Source organism: Sciurus vulgaris (genome assembly GCF_902686455.1).
Source record: "Sciurus vulgaris genome assembly, chromosome: 13".
NCBI classification, from domain to species: Eukaryota; Metazoa; Chordata; class Mammalia; order Rodentia; family Sciuridae; genus Sciurus; species Sciurus vulgaris.
The window spans coordinates 12373229-12393260 of record NC_136474.1 but is presented as its reverse complement, the minus strand read 5'-3'; the positions used below and the strand labels follow the sequence as shown (position 1 = coordinate 12393260).

The 20032-nt window shown below is 48.9% G+C and overlaps 1 protein-coding gene and 2 long non-coding RNA genes across 7 annotated transcripts in view; 2 read left to right on the top strand and 1 right to left on the bottom strand.

The window, feature by feature from the left end:
• Window positions 1-3177: 3177 nt before the first annotated feature.
• LOC306643251 lies at window positions 3178-6868 on the bottom strand. 2 transcript variants are annotated; one of them, XR_013758864.1, is made up of 3 exons: window positions 6706-6868; window positions 4733-5227; window positions 3178-4192 (listed from the first exon to the last, which is right to left on the bottom strand). It is a non-coding gene; the product is annotated as an uncharacterized lncRNA (long non-coding RNA). The 2 variants fall into 2 exon arrangements; XR_013758865.1 differs by lacking the exon at window positions 6706-6868 and adding an exon at window positions 5522-5785.
• Window positions 6507-20032, top strand: part of PPP4R1 (protein phosphatase 4 regulatory subunit 1) — a 49118-nt gene continuing 35592 nt past the window's right edge. The window contains exons 1-2 of one of the 4 annotated variants that reach the window (XM_079109270.1): window positions 6507-6640; window positions 6726-6770. In XM_079109270.1, coding sequence (XP_078965396.1) covers window positions 6634-6640; window positions 6726-6770 — 52 coding nt within the window. In that variant the 5' untranslated portion in view covers window positions 6507-6633. Of the gene's footprint in view, window positions 6641-6725; window positions 6771-13924; window positions 14145-15712; window positions 17431-20032 lie in introns of those variants that run through there. The other 3 variants (XM_079109273.1, XM_079109271.1, XM_079109272.1) reach the window with 3 other exon arrangements.
• Window positions 7934-12158, top strand: LOC306643253. The gene is made up of 2 exons (XR_013758866.1): window positions 7934-8290; window positions 11819-12158. It is a non-coding gene; the product is annotated as an uncharacterized lncRNA (long non-coding RNA).

Genomic DNA, 20032 nt, shown 5'->3' with positions numbered 1-20032 from the left:
AGGAAGACCCTGAGCAACTTCATGAGACCCTGCCTCATAATAAAAAGTAAAAAGCAAAAAGAGAACTGGGGATGTGGATCAGCAGTCAAGCACTCCAGCGTTCAATCCCTGGTACCAAAAAAAGGAAAAAGACAATAATAGAAATCTTCTGTACCTCCGAGGCCAGGACGCCCTCTTCTTACGTTAACTTCTGAAGTCCACTGCCTGAACATTCATACCTGCATCTCTATTCACCTGGAGTTGGGCTTCGTGTGGGGAGTAAGGTAGGCACCAGGCTTCCCTTTCCTTTTTCTCATACGGTGCTCCAATGGGCCACCCTGTTTTCTTGGGGCTCCACAGGGCTGCTTCTGTCCTCCTCTTGCTATTCTACACTCCTCTGCTGTTGTAAATCAAGTATCTGTCTACGTGTGGGCCTGCTTGTGGAGTCTTCCTTTTGTCTTAGTGGTCTGGTGGTTCATGTTCCCTCAGACACCACGCTCAACCTAGGGATGGACTGAATCTACAGATTAATTTGGAAGACAATTAACATCTTTAAAAACGTTGAAATTTCTGATCCAGAGTTTTTGAGCAGACCTACATTTTATTTAAGAACTTAATTTCTCTCGCTAATATTTTGTGGGATTTTATGCAAGGTCCTGCATATCTTTCATTAAGTTCATTCCAGAGAATTGATTTTTTGCATGCTATTGCAAATGGAATTACAATTTAAAATTCTCTTTATATTTATTGGGTGTTTACATCATGGACATAGAGTAGACCTTATGTCCGGCAACTTTGCTAAATTTGCCTCTGAATTTTAACAGTCTGCTGTGTGCTACTGTTTTCTGCATCCACAGTCATGTCCTTTGTGATGTGACATGTTTCTCAATGACAGCGTAGCTATGGAAGAGGCACATTTTATGCAGGAAGACATGAACAAATCAAACCCTCATACATTACTGATGGGAACGTAAAATGGTGTACAGCTTTGGACAACAGCTGGCATTTGCTCCATTAAAGACAGAGTTACCAAAAAATCAGCAATCCACTCCTAGGCATACGCCCAAGAGAACTGAAAGATAATGTCCACAAAAAATCCTTGTAGATAAGTGTTTACTACTCATAATAGCTAAAATGTGTGGGCGGTCCAAACTCCCATCAACTGACAGAAGGATGAATACCATGTGAGGTGGCCGTACCACAGAACGCTATTCCCCAGTAAGAAGGAGAGAGGGCTGACTCCTGCCACCGCCTTGAACATGTGGCCCTGTGATAAGCCACCACACACCGCATGAGCGTTTCATGGAGCACTCAGGACAGACGAACCAGTGGTGGCAGGGCCATTGTCCCTGCCTCGGCTGTGGAGTGGCGGGGGCAGAACTGACCATCATACATGTTCCTTTAAAGGTCGATTCTTTGCCTATGTGTAAAACACCTGAGGGTAAATAGAGTTTCAAAATATATTAGGATGATGAAAATGTTCTTGTCTGTGATGGTCGTTCAACTCTGAATATTCTAAAAGCTCTTGGATTGTGTACTTTAAGTGGGTAAATTTTATGGTGATTTATATCTCAAAGCTGGTAAACTATAAATATATATATACGACAGATATAAATCTGTGAAACTTTAAAAAGGAGATAAATGTACACCAATATTTTTGAGTATAATCTTTGAATTTGGAGGTTACGGTGAATAATTTTTTTCTGGATTTTCTTAGCACATGTATTTTTACAAGAGAAACCAGAAAAGATAAGTTACAAAGATGTAGCATCCCCCGCCCCTGCCATCCCCCCAAACAGTCACACCAACACATCTTCCTACAATCCAGAGCCATGGCCTGAGGAAGGCGAGGTCCAGGCAGGGAAAAGCAAGGTGGCCAAGGTGGTCAAACAAGCTGGGGCACCTGGCGGGAGGCCGGCGAAGACTTGTGCCCGGATGCACCTGTGCTGCCCAGCAGTCACCACCCTCGCCGGAATAAACAGGAAAGGACTCCACAGAAAGGTGCTAGTGGTGCAGAAACTGCTGGCCGCGTTTGGTGAGAAAGAAGGAAAGGGCGGCTGGCCAATGCTTCCCTGACGAACCAGCAGGGAACAGTGGCAGCCTCCTGGCATCCGGTGACACCGGGCCCTCCTGCGGGAGGACGGGCGCTGGACACCAGGGAGGCCGATCGGACGATTCGATGGGGCAGTCCCCAACAAGAGCACGTGCAAGTTCCACCACCAGCCAGAGTCAGGACTGCAGGCCTGGGGTCTCCCTGCTCTGCCCCCTGACCCTTGCCAAAATGCTTTTTCTGAGCTTTGGCTTCCTCTATGTAAAAAATGTCAACATCAAGGGCTACTTCTCAGAAGCCATTAGTTAGGCCAGAGAGTAAGCAAAAGCACTTAGTGGAATACCTCGAACGCTCCTCTCTAAAGGTCCTGACTGTGCCAGGTTTCGAGTGGGGGAACTGGGCAGAGGGACACAGGACATCCGGGTACATGTTTCTGCAACTTCCTGTAAATCTGTGATCATTTCAAAACAAGAAGTTAAGAAAAGTTCTCGCCCTCTCGGGTCCCAACTGTGTCGGGTCATTGTGTTAGGACTTTCCTAGCGAAGCAAGGAACCAAGGACCAGGCGCGCTGAAGTGAAAGGGGAATAGAAGCAACGCCCCTGATCACAAGCGCGGGCACGTGAGCATGAAGGACCTGGGCGACGCCAGGCAAAGCAGGCGTGGAGTCTGCTGTTTCTTTTCCTGGCTCCACCTAACTCATCCACCTCATCCACTGGGATTCAGAGTAACAAGCACTTCCTGGGCACATCCTCCAGCAGGCCCTTCCGCCACCCAGCTGATGGTTTCAGAGTCCTGAGAAATGCACAGAGGACCAGCAGAGCCCTGTTAGTTCATGTGAGCTCCGTTCACATGCCCTGGTCTTTCTGATGGAATTGAAGGTGTGGGACAGACCTGCAGGATGCAGCACCTAGGCGGGAGCGACTACGGATTTCCTCAGGAGAATCCCTTCGGCTCCACTGGCCTGCAGCGCTGTGGAAAGCACCCGAGTACTCCCCAGGGTGGATAGCGCTGCTTCCCCACACCCATCTCACAGCCCCGGCTGTGTGCTCAGAACAAGCCTATGTAAGGAACTGGACAGGGCTGCCTGCCACGGGCAGGCTGCACTCTGTGGATACTGCAGGCAGCCTCTGGGGCCTGCAAGCAGAGAAGGAGCAGGTCCAACAGGGAACCGCCCCCTCCTTTCCCTTCCCTTCCTTTTTTCCTTCCTTCCTCTCTTTCTTCTTCTCTCCACCTCCCTGCCCCACCTTCCTTCCCTGTCTCCATAGTGTGAGCGCATGTATCTTTGCTGATGTGAATATAAAAAGATCAAATGTCTTTGAAAAACAAAACCAACCCTGAAAGCTCGGGGAAAGACTAATTTCATTCTGGAACATAATCTTGACATGGGTTTTTGTGACAGGGCTGGAAGAAGCAGAGAGCAGGACCAGAAAACTTCATGTAAATATCTTCCTTTATGCAATTTATGAAAACGTAGAGGTGGCGTCAGGTAAGAGATGGGCGACTGGTTTTTTGAGAAGTGCTCTTTTTCACGTGGCAATGGCAGCCTGTAGGGCCACCACAGCAACCTGGCTCCAAAAGCACAGAAGTGAAGAAAACACACATTTTAAGAATTGCTCAAAAACCATTTTTATCCATTTCTCCATCTTCAGATTAATTTTCTTACCATTTAAAACACTAACAGCTCTGCCTTTTATATGCTTTCAGCCTCAGGGATGACTACTCTGAAGAGAAAAATAAATGCTCCATCACGGATATTAAAGCACTGTGGGGGTGGTGTCGTGCTGCTCAGGTGGGGTCTCACTGTTGTCGATGGACAAGGTCTCCCACAGGGTGCTCCTGGCGAGTCACCAAGCTCCTGCTTGAGGCTTGGTCTACAGCCGAGGTCCTAGCAGCATGTCCTGCTTTCTGTGCTATGTTGAAGAGCTAACACATTCATTTTTAAGCCTCCTGGGCAGCTAATGAGAGTTTTCAGTGCCATTTGGGAGAGCATTTATTCTTAAAAATCCAGGCCTTACTGGCCACAGAGTTAGGACTTCCAACAACTTTTCCCACTTTGCAGATCCAGTGGCAGAGTGGGGTCAGAACGCCTGTGAACTAGGGGCATGGGAGGCTGAGGCAGGAGGATCTCAAGTTCAAGGCCAGCCTGGGCAACGTAGCAAGACCCTGTCAAAATAAAAAACAGAAAGGGCTGAGAGTGTATCTCAGTGATAGAGCACTCTTGAATTCAATCTCAGTACTGCCAAAAAAAAAAAAATCAACCTCATCTTGTGTTCTGACTAAACAAAACAGGGCATAACACTGCAGGCTACACTGTAAGTAAGTGAAACTAGGTAAAGGTACATGGAATAATGATTGCTATTCTGTTTAAATATGTGTGTGTATGTGTATTTTTTGTACCTGGGATTGAACCCCGGGGCACTTAACCCCTGAGCCACATCCACAGCCCCTTCTAGTATTTTATTTAGAAACAGGATCTTACTAAATTGCTTAGGACCTCACTAAGTTGCTAAGGCTGGCTTTGAACCTGAGATCCTTCTGCCTAGACATCCAGAGCCCCTGGGATTACAGGGGTGCACCACTGTACCCAGATTAAATATAATTTTTATAAGCAAGGAATAGAGCACCTTTTATAGAAATAAAACTATCTTTGAGAAAGCAGTAAACAGTGAGAGGGCATGTGCTGAACCCACTGATGTGACTAACCAGGCTGGGTCAGCGGACCTCAGGCACTGCGTAACTCAGCTAGGACGACAACCACATGCAGAGCTCTCAAATGACAGGGAAGTTACCCTGATCCTTGCCTTTGCTGCCCCCTTACTGGAGGACACCCAGACTTGCTGAGGCCTAGCTCCCACAGACAGAGCCAGGCACCCGGCCTGGGCTAGCACTTGGCACAGAGTTTCTATTTCTCTTGATCACTGAGAATTCTAAGTCTGGCTTAGCTGGGGAGGAGAGCAAGACCATACGGTTGGTGATCTCTGTCCACCTGATGGCTGAAGCAGAGTAGGTTGTTACTGCAAGATCGCCAGGTAGTGTAAAGAGCCCGCTGGCTTCTCCTCCTGTTCAGGAATACTGAACGGGCAAGCAGGGAACTTTCAGGGACTGAGTCCACCTCTGCTGCTTTCTGTGGACAGTTTGTGAATTTCCAAGTCCTTGCCATTTTGAGAGTTTGCATCAGCTGAATTCAATAAGGGCATTCTGCAAGGTAGGAGAGAAATATGGAAGTTTGCTTTAGTTTTAATCATTCTATACTTGTAAATTTGGAGTTGAGTCTATTTTCAATTTTATCACTCTCCAAACTTTTATACTGTACAATCTGTGTTCTATCTTGTGACAACTGAGAGGAAATCTTTTGATTACCTGTGCAGAATCCCTTTTGTTAGACAGATTTTTATGCATTTCAGAGGATCTGGTTCCTCAGTATCTGATACCTCAGTGTCACTAAGTGCCAACACACGTCCTTAGTTAAGGCTACAGGGCAGAAAGGAGCACCTGATGATTTAGAATTCCCTCTGGAGAGATCAGGCCCCTGAGAGCAAGGCAGGGGTTGTTCTCCACCTGTGGGGGCAGCATTTGGACTAAGTCAAAGACAGGGCGCTGAGAACAGTCAGAAAACCTGGCTTCGGCCACTTTGTGCTCCGAAGTTTAAACTAATCACTTAGTTTAGCTCGTGTAAAACAACAGGAATAATAAAATGAACGATACAGATTTCAGTAGACAACGTGCTGCCAAAATCACTTAAAAACAAACAAACGAAAAAAAAAAAAAAAAGGGAATTACAGGCCGCCACGTGCAGCATCTCCCGGGCAGAGGGGAACCGAGTCGCGGAGCCCACCGGCCACCGGGCAGCACCGGGCAGCACCCTTCCCTCTCCCTCTCCAAGTGGGCTGCAAACGGCAGTGGCGGGTAGGGAGGGGGCTGGACGGGGCGGGGTCTCCGTGGGGAGGAGAACGACGCAGCTGGGATCTGTAAGGAAGGGCCGGGAAGGGGGCTCGGCGGGGGGAGGGGGCTCGGAGGGGAGGGGGGCCCGGTGGGGGGGCCGGTGGGGAGGGGGCTCGGTGGGGGCGGCCGGTGGGGGGGCTCGGTGGGGAGGGGAGGGGACTCGGTGGGGGCGGCCGGTGGGGAGGGGGGGCTCGGTGGGGAGGGCGGGCCCGGTGGGGAGGGGGCTCGGTGGGGTGGGGAGGGAGCTCGGTGGGGGAGCTCGGTGGGGAGGGGGCTCGGTGGGGAGGGGAGGGGAGGGGGCCCGGCGCCCGGGAGCTGCCGCGGGGCGGGCGGCGCGGCGCGGCCGTGACCCAACAAAGCCCGCACGGCGGGCGGCGGGTGGCGGCGAAGGGGCGCGCAGGCCGGGCGGCAGCTCGCGCGCTCGCAGCTCTGCGCGCGCCGCCAGCCGGGGGTGCGCGTCGCCGCCGGCGGGAGCGAGCGAGCGGGAGCGCGCACGAGCGCGAGCGGGCGGGAGGCGGCGGCGCGGCGTCCCGAGCCCGAGCCCGCGCCCGCCCCGGCCCGCCCCGCGCGCCGTCCCCGCCGCCGCCTCGCAGCCCGCGCTCACCGGCTCCGGCTCGCGCCGCCGCGTCGCGCGGGCCCCGGGCGGCCGCGGAGCGAGCAAGATGGCGGGTACGTGCGGGCGGGCGGGCGAGCCCCGGGGCCGCGGCCGGGGGCGGGCGGCGGGCGGCGCTGACCCGCTTCTCTCTCCTCGCAGACCTCTCGCTGCTCCAGGAGGACCTGCCGGAGGACGCGGACGCGTGTGAGTGGCGCGGCCGGGCGGGGCGGCGGCGGCCCGGGGGGCCGGGACGGGCGGCGGGCCGCGGGGCCGCGGGGGGCGCCGTGCTCGCTTCCGCCGCCGGGCCGGCGCGGCCTCGCGGGCGCGGGGTCCAGCCGGGCGGGAGGCGGCAGGCGGGAGGCCGGGCCTCCACCGCCTCGCCCGCCGTGCGCGGCGCGGCTCGGGCCGGGCGGGCGGCGCGGGCCCCGGGCTGCGGGTGCGGCCTGTGCCGACCCGCCGCGGCCGGGGCTGCGGGGTCGGCGGGCGCCGAGGCGGGACCGCGGCTCTGCCTGGCGACGCGTGACGGCGGACGTGCTGGGCCGAGCGGAACTCGGCGGGCGGCGGCGGACAAAGGGCCGGCGGCCGCCCGGACGCGCGGCGCCGGTGGGTGCGTCTGCGCCCTCGCCGCGCCCGGCGCTGCAGGCTGCGGAGCCGGGGCGGGGGTCGGCCGCGCCGCGGACCGCGCGCTCTCCGCGGGCGTCGCGCTGGTCGTGGCCCGGCGTCCTCCGTGGCCCCCTCGCCCCAGGGCGCCGGGTGCGGTGCCTGGGCGTGGGGCGAACCAGGGAGAGGCCCACGGCCGAGCGGCGTCCTCTACTCACGAGAGGCCTCTGCAGCCGCGGCTCCGGCTAGCCCGCGCGGCTGCTCACTGAGCGGCGGCCTGGACGCGGGCAGGAAGTCCCCCCGGGCGGCGAGGCAAGCAGACGCCGCCGTCCCGGTCCGGCGCAGCTGGGATCGCAGAGGTGCCTCTCATCTCGGGGCAGGGCTTTCTGTCCTGGGTTTCTGTTGAGACCTCACTCCGCAGGCGTTCTTGACTGACAGTCGCAAGAACCTGCCAGTGTTCACTTGACCTCAGGGGTCGTGGTCCTGCACCCTTCAAAGGATGAGGTGCCCGAGGAGCACTGCCTGGCGGGGAGGTGGGACTTGGGCCTGAGCAGGAGGGCCGCAGCCTAGCAGACCTCTGCCGGAGGCTGCGCGTGGCCGCGGTGACAGCACAGGCTGAGCTCCTGGACAGACCTGCCAGCTCATGCGGCCTCTTCATACTTAGATGTGCCGTTTGTAAGTAGGCATAGTAAATCTCGCCTACGATGTGGAGTCGTCAGGACTTGACTTGGGTTAATGCATTTGGCACTTAGAACTACCTGGTAAACAGCGATTATTGTGTTTGCTCTTCTGAGTAAAGAGCGAGGTTAGCCCAGAGAAAAGCAGAGGAGGAGATACTGGTGTCAGACGTTACAGAATTGATATAAGTGCTGCACTTTTAATTCAGAATAAAACCTTAGGTATTTGTTTGAAGGCAGCAACCGTTTGCATATTTACAATTTTTTTGAAAATTGTTTTAGAGAAATTGCTCATTTTTCTCAGTTCTTACAGGTGATTCTTTTACCCAGAATATTCAGGAACAGAGGATCTTTGAGCATGTGGCAACTTACAGGATCCCTTGCCCCCTGTTGTGAAGGGATAGAGACAGAACAAGGAAGAAATCTGGCTGTGGTGTCTGTGTAGAGGTTGGTAAGGGGATAAAAACGCTTGTGAATCCTGAGAAGCCGTTAAAAGCAGAGGCAGAGAGTGTGCACAGACAGAGCTGGCTGCGAGCCCAAGGGTGTGAGTTTCTCTGCCAGTGCCAGGGGTGGAGGCCAGCCTCCAGGGTAGTGTGTGCTGCGCCCCTCCACCCACCGAGGCCCCGTCTAAGTTGGCCCTGGGATTGGAAAGAACTGATTGTCTGATCCAGCTCTAGAAGCTGGTCGCCTGCCTTAAATGCAGAAGGAAGAGAATACTTCTGTTGTACAGGTACCTGCAGCTGTGGATGCCAGGAGGCCATGGGGGGGTCCAGATCTTGAGGGGACCTTGCTGGGCCTGAGTCAGTCTCAAATCCCAAGTCTCTAGAGTCTAGAGTAGGCGAATGGGTTGATTCATGACTGACTTGACTGATAGCTGTGGAGAAAAAAATCCCCCAATTCAAAGAAGCAAAAAATGGGTGCATTGTATTATATAGCAAAAAGCCGTAAAGTTTTGTTTTTGTTTTTTGTTTTGGTGGTACTGGAGCCTCAGGGCAAGTGCTGTACCACTGAGCTACATCCCCAGCCTTCAGAAGGCTGTAAAGGTTAAGTAAAATTATCATTGTGCATATTAAAATTAAGTTTAGAAGAATAATATAGTACCCCCCCTTTTTAAGTCCCTAGCAACAAAATGAAAAAAGCCCCCAAACCCTAAAGTGAGTATTTTCAGTACTGTATCATGAAATGTATTTTGAATTTCAAAGTGAAAGCTGACCAGTGATTCCATTTAAGTAGAGATCTTGGCAGATTTCAGAGTTGGATAAAAACTTTTCATTTTTATGATTCTATTCCTTGAAGAATGGGAAGCAATACAAATTTGTAGATAGACTTTTAGAAAAAGGTACTCAAATATCTGTTGTCAGTTTTCCAAAATTCAATTTCAGTAAACATTGAAGTTGTAAGATTTCTAAAGTGATTGATGTAGGACTTAAGATACAGTAAGATTTGATAAGCTAATGTTTATAAAATAATTTCATTGAAGGAGTTTGATTAAAATTTAGACTTTCGTCAGTAGTATTGAAGAGTGCCACTTTAGAAGAATGGTCGTGTAACACTTAGTGGTTTACGGAGGCTTTCTTGTATAGATTATTTTTTCCCGCCATCCTGTGATGTGTACCCTGTGATATTGTAATATTGATAGGTATGTCACTTATTAATACCTAAAGGGACTACATTATTTTCTCAAGGAATAAAACTCCTAAATTCGGACAACTTTAATCTAGGCCTTCTGATTTAAATATTGTATCTAAAATATCGTTTTAAATTGCCCATTTTACAACATTGAGAAGCCCAAAGCTGTCACATAGGCAGTTTGCTTGAAGCTCTTATGAAGTAATCCAGGACACTTAACCTAGAGAGAGACAGGGTGGAGCTTGGCAATAATAGAGCTTCTTTCCTCTTTCTTAACTTTTATGTTAGAAGTAGTTAAGCATGAAGTTGACGAGCTTTTGAAACCGTGTTGTGGAATATGCCACCCCGCAGATGTTTTATTGTTGAAGTTCTGAAATGGTTTCACATTACTCTGATTTTCTTGTTTGAGGGCAGCGTTGGAGGACGGAAGTGATGGATTTGAGCTTCTGAGGGTCACTGCCCTGATGACCCTCCTGGTCTTTCTGCCTCTGGCTACTTTTAGAACCCAGCTCCAGTGAACTTCATACAGTCCTTGCCACTGGGGGAGCTGAGGAGTAGAAAAATGGGACTGTGTCCAGTAGTGGCCAGAGGTGGTTAAGACTTGCAGAGGTGCTCTGGAGCATAATGATGTCCAGGTGTTCTTAAACACGAATCTGAGAGAGGGAGCCATGAGACATGGTGACGTGTTTTGATTGCTGCTAGAAGACAGGACAGGAGACATCTTCACTTAGAGATGGTATGATTGATGTCCTAGGAAAGAGTGCTTTAAAAATGGTTTAGTGGTGTCCACCTGTGTATAGAATCATTAATGATGCTTTGACTTATAATTCCTGACATAAAATTTTTAAAAAAGAAAAAGGGGGAAAACTTTTGTAACTACACAGGGGTTTGTAGCTACATGACCAAAAACAACAAACAAAACACCGAAACTAATTCACAGTCTTTATTCTTGTGTGTGAATGATAAATAGACCCAACAGGTGAAGTTCAGAGGTCACCACGTTTGTTTGGTTGCTGGTTTACTCTTTCTGGTTCTTTCATCAAAACAGAGGATTTGTATTGTTCTTTATTAAACTGTTATTACCTTATATCTACATTTACATTACCCCCCCCCCCCTTTTCTAATATTGGAGTAAAAGGATTTTTTTCTCTTGATGGTGAAGAATTTTTGCCATCCGCTGTGCCTGGTAGGGTTAGAAGTCCCTAAGCTTGAGCTAGGGTCTCACTTTGCTTTTACCTTGTATCTGAAAATAACCCAGTGCGATGTCTGATGCGCCAAGGCGGTTGACACTCACAGGCTTCTGGCCTTGCACACTGCAAGACCAGTGTTCCCTACCACTTCTTAGGAAGGCCTGTAACCCGCCTGCTCTCAGCAGAGGTCTTTGAGTGGACCAGTCACCTCTGGTCCCTCATCCCACAGTCCTTTTCCTGACTCTGCTGACTTGGTCATTGTGGCTCCTTAGCTCTCTGGACTTTTTTGCTGGCCTAATTGAGGTCAGTTGGATTGGCATTTGAGCATTATTCATGCAGGAGTTCTGGGAGCTGTCCCAAAGGGCACTGGGCTTTTCAGACCTTTAGACCTGGGTGTGACATTCTGGCTGTGCCATGTAATCTCTTGATAATCCTGAGCAAGTTGCTTAGCATTCTCCAGCTGTTTTCTGTCATGAGATGTTGATGGGTTTTGAATTGTCTCTGTTTTTAACTCTTAACGGATTAAGCTGCTGTACACATTTCATGTATGATTTTTTGCATAGTTGTGTGTGTTCCTTCTCTTGGGTCTGCAAGCAGGAGTGTCTTAGGAAACTGTCCAGCTGTTTTCCGTGGTGGTAGTACCAGATTTCACCCCCAGGGCAGCGAGTCAGGTCCTCCCACCCTGGCGGCTCTCCCCAGGGCAGCCTTAATTTCAGCCCTTCTGCTAAGTGTACGGGGTGGTTCTTTGCGGTTTGAACTTTCTTCTCGTTAATGGCTAATGGTGTCCATCTTCTCGTGCTCATTGGCTGTCCATGGGCTTTGGTGAAGTGTCTTTTCACAGCTTTTGCTCATGGTTTTGTTGGAATATCTTCTTCCCAAGTTGTTAGAGTTCTTCATATTACCCAGATGCAAGCCTTTTCTCAGATATCCAACAAATCCAGAATCTGTGGCTTGTCTTCTCATTGTCTTAATGGTGCAGTTAGAAGCACAGAAGTTTTGAGTTTTCTTTTTTAATTTATCATTTTATCACCCTTGATCAGGCTGAAAGGTTCCCTGACTTTGTTGAAAGCTTTTTGGAAAATAGGAATGGGTGTTGGATTTTGTTGAATACTTTTTATCTGTGTTTATTGAGAGGATTATGTTTTTTCTCTTTTAGTTTTTCAGTTTGATGAGTTACAATGACTTTTTGAGTATTGTTAATAATTAATTATTAACCTGCCACAAAAACAGATGTACCATCACGTACCCACCATGCAAAGCTGCAGCTTTCATTCAGCCCTCGTACACGAACTTTTGGGAGAGAGAAAAGGCAGGTAGGATACTTTAAGTGATCATGCCAAAATGTTACTGTTGGGATCTGAATTTTAATTTAAAGTCAGATTCATTATCATCTTTACATTTAAAGATACTAAATTTGTTTTGGTAGAAATAATTCATTATTTTCAAGACTTTATTTATTGGGGATTGATGGTAATTTGGACCTAAATAGTTCAAATTTTATATTTGAACTACTAAAGAAAAAAGAATTTATGTGGTGGTACACACCTGTAATCCCCAGCAACCTGGGAGGTTGAGGCAGGAGGTTTGCAAGTTTGAGGCCAACCTGGCAACTTAGCAAGACCCTATCTCAAAATAAAAAATAAAAAGGATTGGGGGTATAACCCATGGTAAAGTGCCCTGGGTTCAATCCCCAGTCCAAAAAAAAAAAAAAAAAGAAAGAAAGAACAAACGAAAGACTTTGTAACCAAAGCAATTGGGTTAGTAAGACTATAAGGAAACCGTTCTCTCTGGGGAACCAACTGCATACCTCTGGTGTGTGGGAAATCCCCCACATGTCCCTGATAGGCTGCATACTTGTCTGTCGTAGGTCGGAAGTCATGGCGTTGGTAACCACTTGGAAAGTAAACATACCACTGCCCCTTGTGTTTACTGTTGTGTTTGTCCCTCAGTGTCTCCGGGGATTGAGTCCAGGACCCCCTTGGGTACCAGATCTGTGAATGCCTAGGTCCCTTTTATCAAATGCCAAATTGCTCATCATCTATGTGAATACTCCTGGATACCTTCAATCATCTCTAGATGACTTAAGATACCTAGTACAATGTAAGTGCTTCGTAAATAATGGGTTAGCTTGTAACATCTGGGAAATAAGGAAATCTGTATGGTTTAGTACAGAGGCCAGTTTTTTTTTTTTAAGTACCTTGGATCTGAGGTTGGTTGAGTCATGCTTGCAGAACCTCTGGACATGGAAGTCAGCAGTACTGTAGAAAATTATTTCAGGAGGCTGAGGCAGGAGGATCTTAGCAAGGCCCTGTCTCAAAAAAATAAATAAATAAAAAGGACTGGGGTGTGGCTCAAAGGTTAAGTGTCCCTGAGTTTACTCTCTACTACCAAAAAAATCATTGTTGCTATAAAATTCACATGTGAGATAGAATATATTATAGAACAGTTTTATACTTGCTCACAAAGATCATTTCTAAGGATTTAATAACTTTTAGCATTTACATTTGAAGGAAGGAAATCCAGTAAACATTTGTTGCAAAGTGCAAGTTAAATTTGACATGCCTGTTGATTAAGGCTGTATTTGATGAGGACTGATCTGGTCTTCACATTTTTGTCTTTTCTATTAATTTTCTTCCCTCAGGAAATACTTGATGAGTTTCTGCTATATCACTAGACCAGAGGTTGGAAAGCTCTGTAAAGGGACAGATAATAAATTGGTCAGACCACGTGTGTCTGTTTTTACTCCTCAGATCTGCTGCTGTATAGCCAGAGCAGCTCTAGGAATATGTAAATGAACAGCCTGGGTGTCTTCCAGTAAAACTTCATTGACAAAAACTGGAGGGCCGGTTTGCCCTGCTGACCATGGTTTACCGACTCTTACTGTGCAGAGAATCCAAGCTCACCACATTTTATTCTACCCATAGCATAGTGCCCAGCACACAGTAGAATTTCAATACATATTTGCTTCAATGAATCTTGTTTTTCTGGCCACACTAGGTAAGCCATACACCTAATTTCAAATAATGAAATTTTAATTTTTAAAAACTTTATTCATTTATTTTGGCAGTACCAGGGGTTGGAACCAGGACCTCACATGCCAGGCGAGCATGCTTCCACTGAACTGCATCCCTGGTCTTCTTTTATTTTGACGTAGGTCCTCCCTGAGTTGTCCTGGCTGGCCTTGAACTTAAGATCCTCCTGCCTCAGCCTCCTGAGGAACCTGGTGACAGGCCTGCGCCCCACGCCCAGCTTATACCGATGTTGTTGAGTCCGTGGGTCAATGTGTTTCCTCCTGACTTGATTCATGCTGTGCCTACTCTCTTCTTTCACTTTTGGCAGGACATCTGTGTGAGTGTTGGGGGTTTTTCTCAGTGGACCATGTCAGAGGCCCCAGTGGCAGCCTCTCCGTTACTGGCGATGTTGAGGTGCCACCCTTCTCCCCTGTGAAGGTTCCAGCACCGGGGACTCCCTTGTTCCTGCAGGTGAATCTCACCCCGTCCTTCTGCTTTGCCGGAGAGCTTGTCCTTCTTCCCTGTTTGTTTGTTGGTGTGTTTATTTGTAAAGACTTCAGAAATAGAAAATTTGACGGATTGTTTGTGGCCTGATCAGTATCAAGACAAAAAAATGGAAGCGGAGGGCAGAGCCTCAACCTTTTTCAGTTTGATGGGATATTGTCAGCTGTCAGCTGAGGTATCAGAGAACGTTCTGAGGAAGCGAGGTGTGTTCTCTGGTGGAGTGCCTGTCACGGGCGTGGATGTGCGACGCGCCAGGAGTAACAGGCGAAAGCATGCTGGAGACCTGTGGACGTCCTCCCTACCCTAATAAAGATGAAGCGAAGCTGCTGCCTTTGTAAGAAGCATCACATCTGGGTTTCAGGGAATCCGTTTGTGCTGGAGAGTGGGATGGGTGGCAGAAGAAAGGGAAAAGGGAAGAGAGGCTGCACAGCGCTGCTGCCGGCAGGGCTCTCGAGGCTGCGGGATTGTGGGGAAAACTCCTGGTTAGAAAGAGTGGGAATGTCCGGGTGGTACTTGTAACAGGTGCATTTAGACAGAAGAGGCCTCTTAGAGAGGACAGAACTGGACGGAGGACCCCCCCCCCCCGAGCTGGACAGGAGTGAGTGCACTGCAGGAAGTCGACACCCGGGGGAGGAACTGGGCCTGGGTGCACCAAGGCCTGGGATCCAGCCTGAGGTCTTGCCCTGGCCCAGGACAGCCTGGGCGGCCGGGTGGAGGCTGCAGTGTGCCAGGAGGAAGGCGGGAGGTGAGCGGGTCAGGATGAGGAGCGGGGCGGCTGCCGTCCTAGGACAGGGGCCTTCAAGCTCCCCTGCGTGTCTTCTAAATTATCTGAAAACTCATGGCACTCCTACATTTTGAAGTTGATGCCCAGAATTTTCTAAGATTATATTCACAAAGGATATAATTCGAATATCGATATTGCGTCCCTTTGAAATGTGAACAGGAGAGGGGGTAGATGTGCGGTTCTGCCAGTCATGTCCAGCATTCACGAACAGACGCCCTGCCTTGCTACCTCTGCATAGTCTTTCTCGACCCCTTCACACCCCCCTCCGTCTTACCCCAGTCTGGGTGTGTGCCGAGACTTGCTGTTGTCCTGCCACATTTCTTTGCACCAAAAATATGGTACCGAGGGAAATATAACATTTGAATTTCCCTGTAGCCATTGAACTTAAAATTTCTTTTTATTAAGTTTCCATTAATAGTTGATCATCCAGAATATATTACACATTACACATAATCTTGTTAAAAAGTCATTTAGTGGGTGGGATTTCTAAAAAATAATTATGTGTTGACAGAAGAATAGGATTTACTAGTTAGAATGAGACAATGTTTAGCATCAGTTTTAACTTTACATTTTAAGGACTATAATCCCTGAGAAATTGTATTGACATAAAATAGCTAATGGGAATGGAAAGGGCTATTGAACTTCTTCCTACCCAACTGCTAAAATGTTAAAAAAAAAAAAAAAAAAGTTACTAGTAATGAGCATTTTAAAAAATTTATTTTTTTAAATAAATATATTTTTTTTTTTTTTAAAGCGAAGGGTTAGAAACCACCTAACTTGTAAATGTATTTATTGCAGTCTTTAGAGAGCTGATCTGTTAGCATTTCCATCAGTACGTCAAAGGGCCCCTTTATGTGGCCTGGAGGATTTTTCTGCCTTGGGACAGTATGTCCTCTTAGCTTTAGAGAGTTTAGAGGTGGGTCCTGCTTTGTTCAGTGAAGGCAGAAGCTTGTTGAAGGGAAAAGCCTTACATTTTCAAGGTGGAGAAGTGAGGTCTGGAAAATACCTCAGAGTTTTTCAGTCTGATGTATCCCCAGGAAAACCTTGTATGCCACAGGGTTCCAGACCCCAGTTTGCTCTAGGCAAGGGTATCAGTCTCTCCATTAGGGTGCTAGGAACTGAAAGGAGGGAAGAGATACAGAATAGTTTATCAGCAGATGGTTAGATTTGGGGACAAGAGACAAGGTTACAAAATAGAACTGAAAACCTCATGTTTGGTACCCAGAAGCCAATGGGGAGAACGGTGGCGATTGAAGGGTCACAGGAAGAGCTGATCTTGTAAGATCAGTGCAGACAGGTCAGTTTCCAGAACAGGATGATGCTGAGGTGGCTCTGCCATGAGGAGCACCTGGTCATCTGGGTGTTGGGGGAGAGCTGTGCTCACCCAGATAAGAAACGTGTGTATTGGCTCAAGGTCCATGTGCTTGGGGGTCCAGGATGAAGAGACCTGACAGGGGCCTTCTTACCACATCATCCCATAGCAGAAGAGCAGGGGCTGAGGGGCTGTGACTGAGCTTGGACTTCCACAGGAGCCACTCCCACGGCACTGCTGGAGTGGCATGACGCATTCATGAGGGTGGGTCTCCATGACCCTAACACCCCCCCAGACCTTCCTCCTGACACCTCCTGGGATCAGTCTTCCAGCACATGAACCTGGGGGACACATTCAAACCACAGCCACACACAAGGTCACAGTGCAGGGAGGCTGCCATGTAAAAGGGTCAGAAGGAAGTGAGTTAGAATAGCCCTTAAAGGTGGAGAAGGACTCGGGAGTGGGCACTTCCGGAAAACCAGATGGTGAAGGACTTTAAGGAGAGTCAGCACTGTCAAGTCTGTAGAGAAGCAGAGCCTCCTAACTTGGGCCAATTATTGCTAACTTTTGAGAAGAAACAGTAAGAATCCCAGCAGCTTGGGAGGCCAAGATGGGGATCGCAAGTTCAAAACCAGCCTGAGCAACTTCACAAGACCCTGTCTCAAAGAATTTTTAAAAAGGCTGGGCGCAGTGGCGCACACCTGTAATCCCAGCAGTTTGGGAGGCTGAAGCAGGAGGATCCAGAATTCAAAGTCAGCCCCAGCAACTTAGCAAGGCCCTATGCAACTCAAGTGAGATCCTGTCTCTAAAGAAAATATAAAAAAGGGTTCAGCAGTTAAGCACCCCTGGGCTTAATCCTTGGTACAAAAAAAAAAAAAAACCTGGAATGCAGCTCAGAGATAGGGCACCCTGGGTTCACCCCCAACACCCACACCCACAGGAACGAGGGAGAAGGGGGTAGGCCGAAGCTGTCTTGGCACCTTTTTGAGGAGTCTCTTCAAGGATCAACAGCTTGGACTGTAGGTTCCGTGTGACAGGAAAAAGCCCACATGCTCTCTTGCTCCCAGGTGCAGTGTGTGGGGCAGTACTCACAGGTCCTGTGCCCGATGTTCTCGTCTCCAGTGTAGCACTGTTGCTGTAGTTGAGTCCTGGATAAGGTAGGTGGTCTGTCAGGGCCATGGTGTTGGGAAAACACGGCATTCCAGGTGAGGAGGCTGTGGGTCTGCAGCTGGGAGGGCAGAGCCCTTGGCATCGTGCCCCTTCTGCTCCCAGGCACATGCTCCCCCAGTGCCAGGGGCCGGGGTTCTGTTTCCCTTCCATTCTCACGGTTGCTGTCAGGTTGTTGTCGCCCCCTGACAAATTGTAGAGTATACCAAGTGTGTGTGTCAGGAAGGGAAGTGGATTGGTTGGGGCAGCTCTGGGCACTTTGAACAGAATGGATTGGAACCATCTTCCGAGAGAACCCTAAGACTTAAGAATGGTCGACGGAAAAGTACCATCTGTCTGGGCATGTTGGGCAAGGGGTGGAGGAGGGGCTGCCTCACTGCTGGAGCCATCTCTGTTCGGAGCGGGTTAAGCCTTCTGCCTCGCTCCCTCTGCTCCTTGGCAGGGCCATCGGAAAGGAGGGAAATGAGGCCCGGAGTGCTTTTGGAATGCTGTGAAAAGACTGTCATCTGGCTTGGAAAAGACATGATCTTTGTTTAATTTTAAAAAAATAAGTGATGAGAGGAATGAAGGGAAGGGAGGGGGGGTTAGGAATAGGAAGAACAGTGGGATCAATCTGAAAACTTCCTTGCATACACATGAGTATGAATCTCACCATTGTGCACATCTGCAAGACTGGGGTCCTACTTAGAATAAGATATGCTCCGTATATCCCTGCTAGTATAAATATATCAAAATAGGTCTACTGTTGTGTATAACCAAAAAGAAAAAATAATGATACAACTGAAAAAAGTGATGATTTTAGTGAAATTTTATTATTGTTGAGTATATCTGTATCCAGAATTGTCTACTGCTCAAAAAAAGTTAACTGTTGAAATTAGTTAAGTTGTTGCTTAGAAAAAAATCTTTACCAAATTCCTTGTAATTTTCAAAACATGAAATGGTTTTCCTCCACTCTCTGTCTTGGAATTTCTCTGCTTAGAATGTCCCTTTGCCCTCTGTCCTGCTTGGCAAGCTCTGGTGTACCTTCCAAGAATCGTCTTGACTTGGAAGCCTCCTCTAGCTCATAGGCGGGCCAGAGCAGAGTAGCTCACCTGTAACGGAGAGTTTCCGGCCTTCCATTTTGCTTCCTCCCTTGGCTTTCTGGTTGTGCCTTCTGGCGGGTTTCAGAGATCAGCCCCAGGCTTGCCGTCTGCCTCTCTCATCCACTGCCGTCTGGTTAAAGCCAGCAGTACTTGAAAGAGCTGCAGGAACCTGTTGCAGACTGCGTGTCCTCTGTGCTGCAGGCTGTCCTAGGATGGCTCTGACTGCCTCCCTAGGGGCATGTCTGCTACAGAGCTTCCAGTGTTAGTGACTGTTTTTTATTGATTGTTTCTCAATTTCTCTTTGTAACTTGGGGCAGATGTTTGCAGTGAGGATGGGTAAGACTTACGTGTGCATTGTGTAGCAATGGTGACCAAAGCCTGTGGACTCCCTGGGAAGAGATCCTTCGTCTTAGTTCAGTCGAGAATCGGAGAAGCCTTCCTAGCAACTGGATCTGGGACAGGATGTCAGGCCAGGGTGATTCTGTGGATGTTGGAGGGGCAACACATTGTGAGGTAGAAGTGGACCTTTGCCACCAGGTCTGTGCTGGAGTGGAATGCTGCCTGTACAGACGAGTGGTCAGTCGTGATTGATGGAATGATGGCAAGATGGTTGGTTTGTTACACTTGAGTGTAACAAATGTGGTTGAGCTGTTCACATTTGAATTGGTGGGGCATTTATTAAAAATGCTCGGGGGTCCCAGAGCCTGCATCTTAGGTACATGCTCCACACTTGTCTTGGACACGGTGACGTTTGGTGGTCAGTGGTTGTTGGCAGGAGGCTGCCCCACTGCTGCCCCTTGGACCAGAATCAGCGTTATTAATGTCTGTCTTGAACACATGTGGGACTCTGATGAAACAGTGTGGTCATAGTCATAGAATTCTAGAGCGCGCATAAAGGTGCCTTTGAAGTCATGCTGGCTCGACACTCTTAGGTACAGAGGAGGAGACTGACCCTGAATGTGTGTCCGAGCAGCTTTTACAACTCGGATTCATAATGGAGGCGCTTTGCTGTGAGTTGCAGATCAGAAGCCAGGTGAAACTCACTGTAAGTGGCTGATCCTCTGGCCTCCTCAGTGGGTGTTAGACCACTTGCACTTGCTGCACGTACTATTAAGGCTGCCTTTGACCTCTCACCTTGCTCATGTGTTTGGCCCTTTTTTGCTCGTTTCTTTCGTCCTCTTTTTCTTTGGGATTGAGTATTTATAGTCTTTACTGACCTGTTAGCTGTGGTCTTTGGTGGTTTATAAAGAATGGTTGTTGTGGAGTTGGTAACTGGCATGGGTCTTCAACTTGCCCACTCACCCTCAGGAAGCACGTCTCTTCCCAAGAACCAGGCAGCACCTGGCGTCACCCTCTGCTGCCCTTTGCCTGCAGTTGGCTTTAGCTGTGCTGGTCTTGAGCTCCACACTGCATTTTTATGTATTTGACAATGCATGCTTTTGCTTTAAACAATGGTCTTTAAAGAGATTTCAAAAATAAGAAAGCCTTTTATTTACCCACGTATTAACCA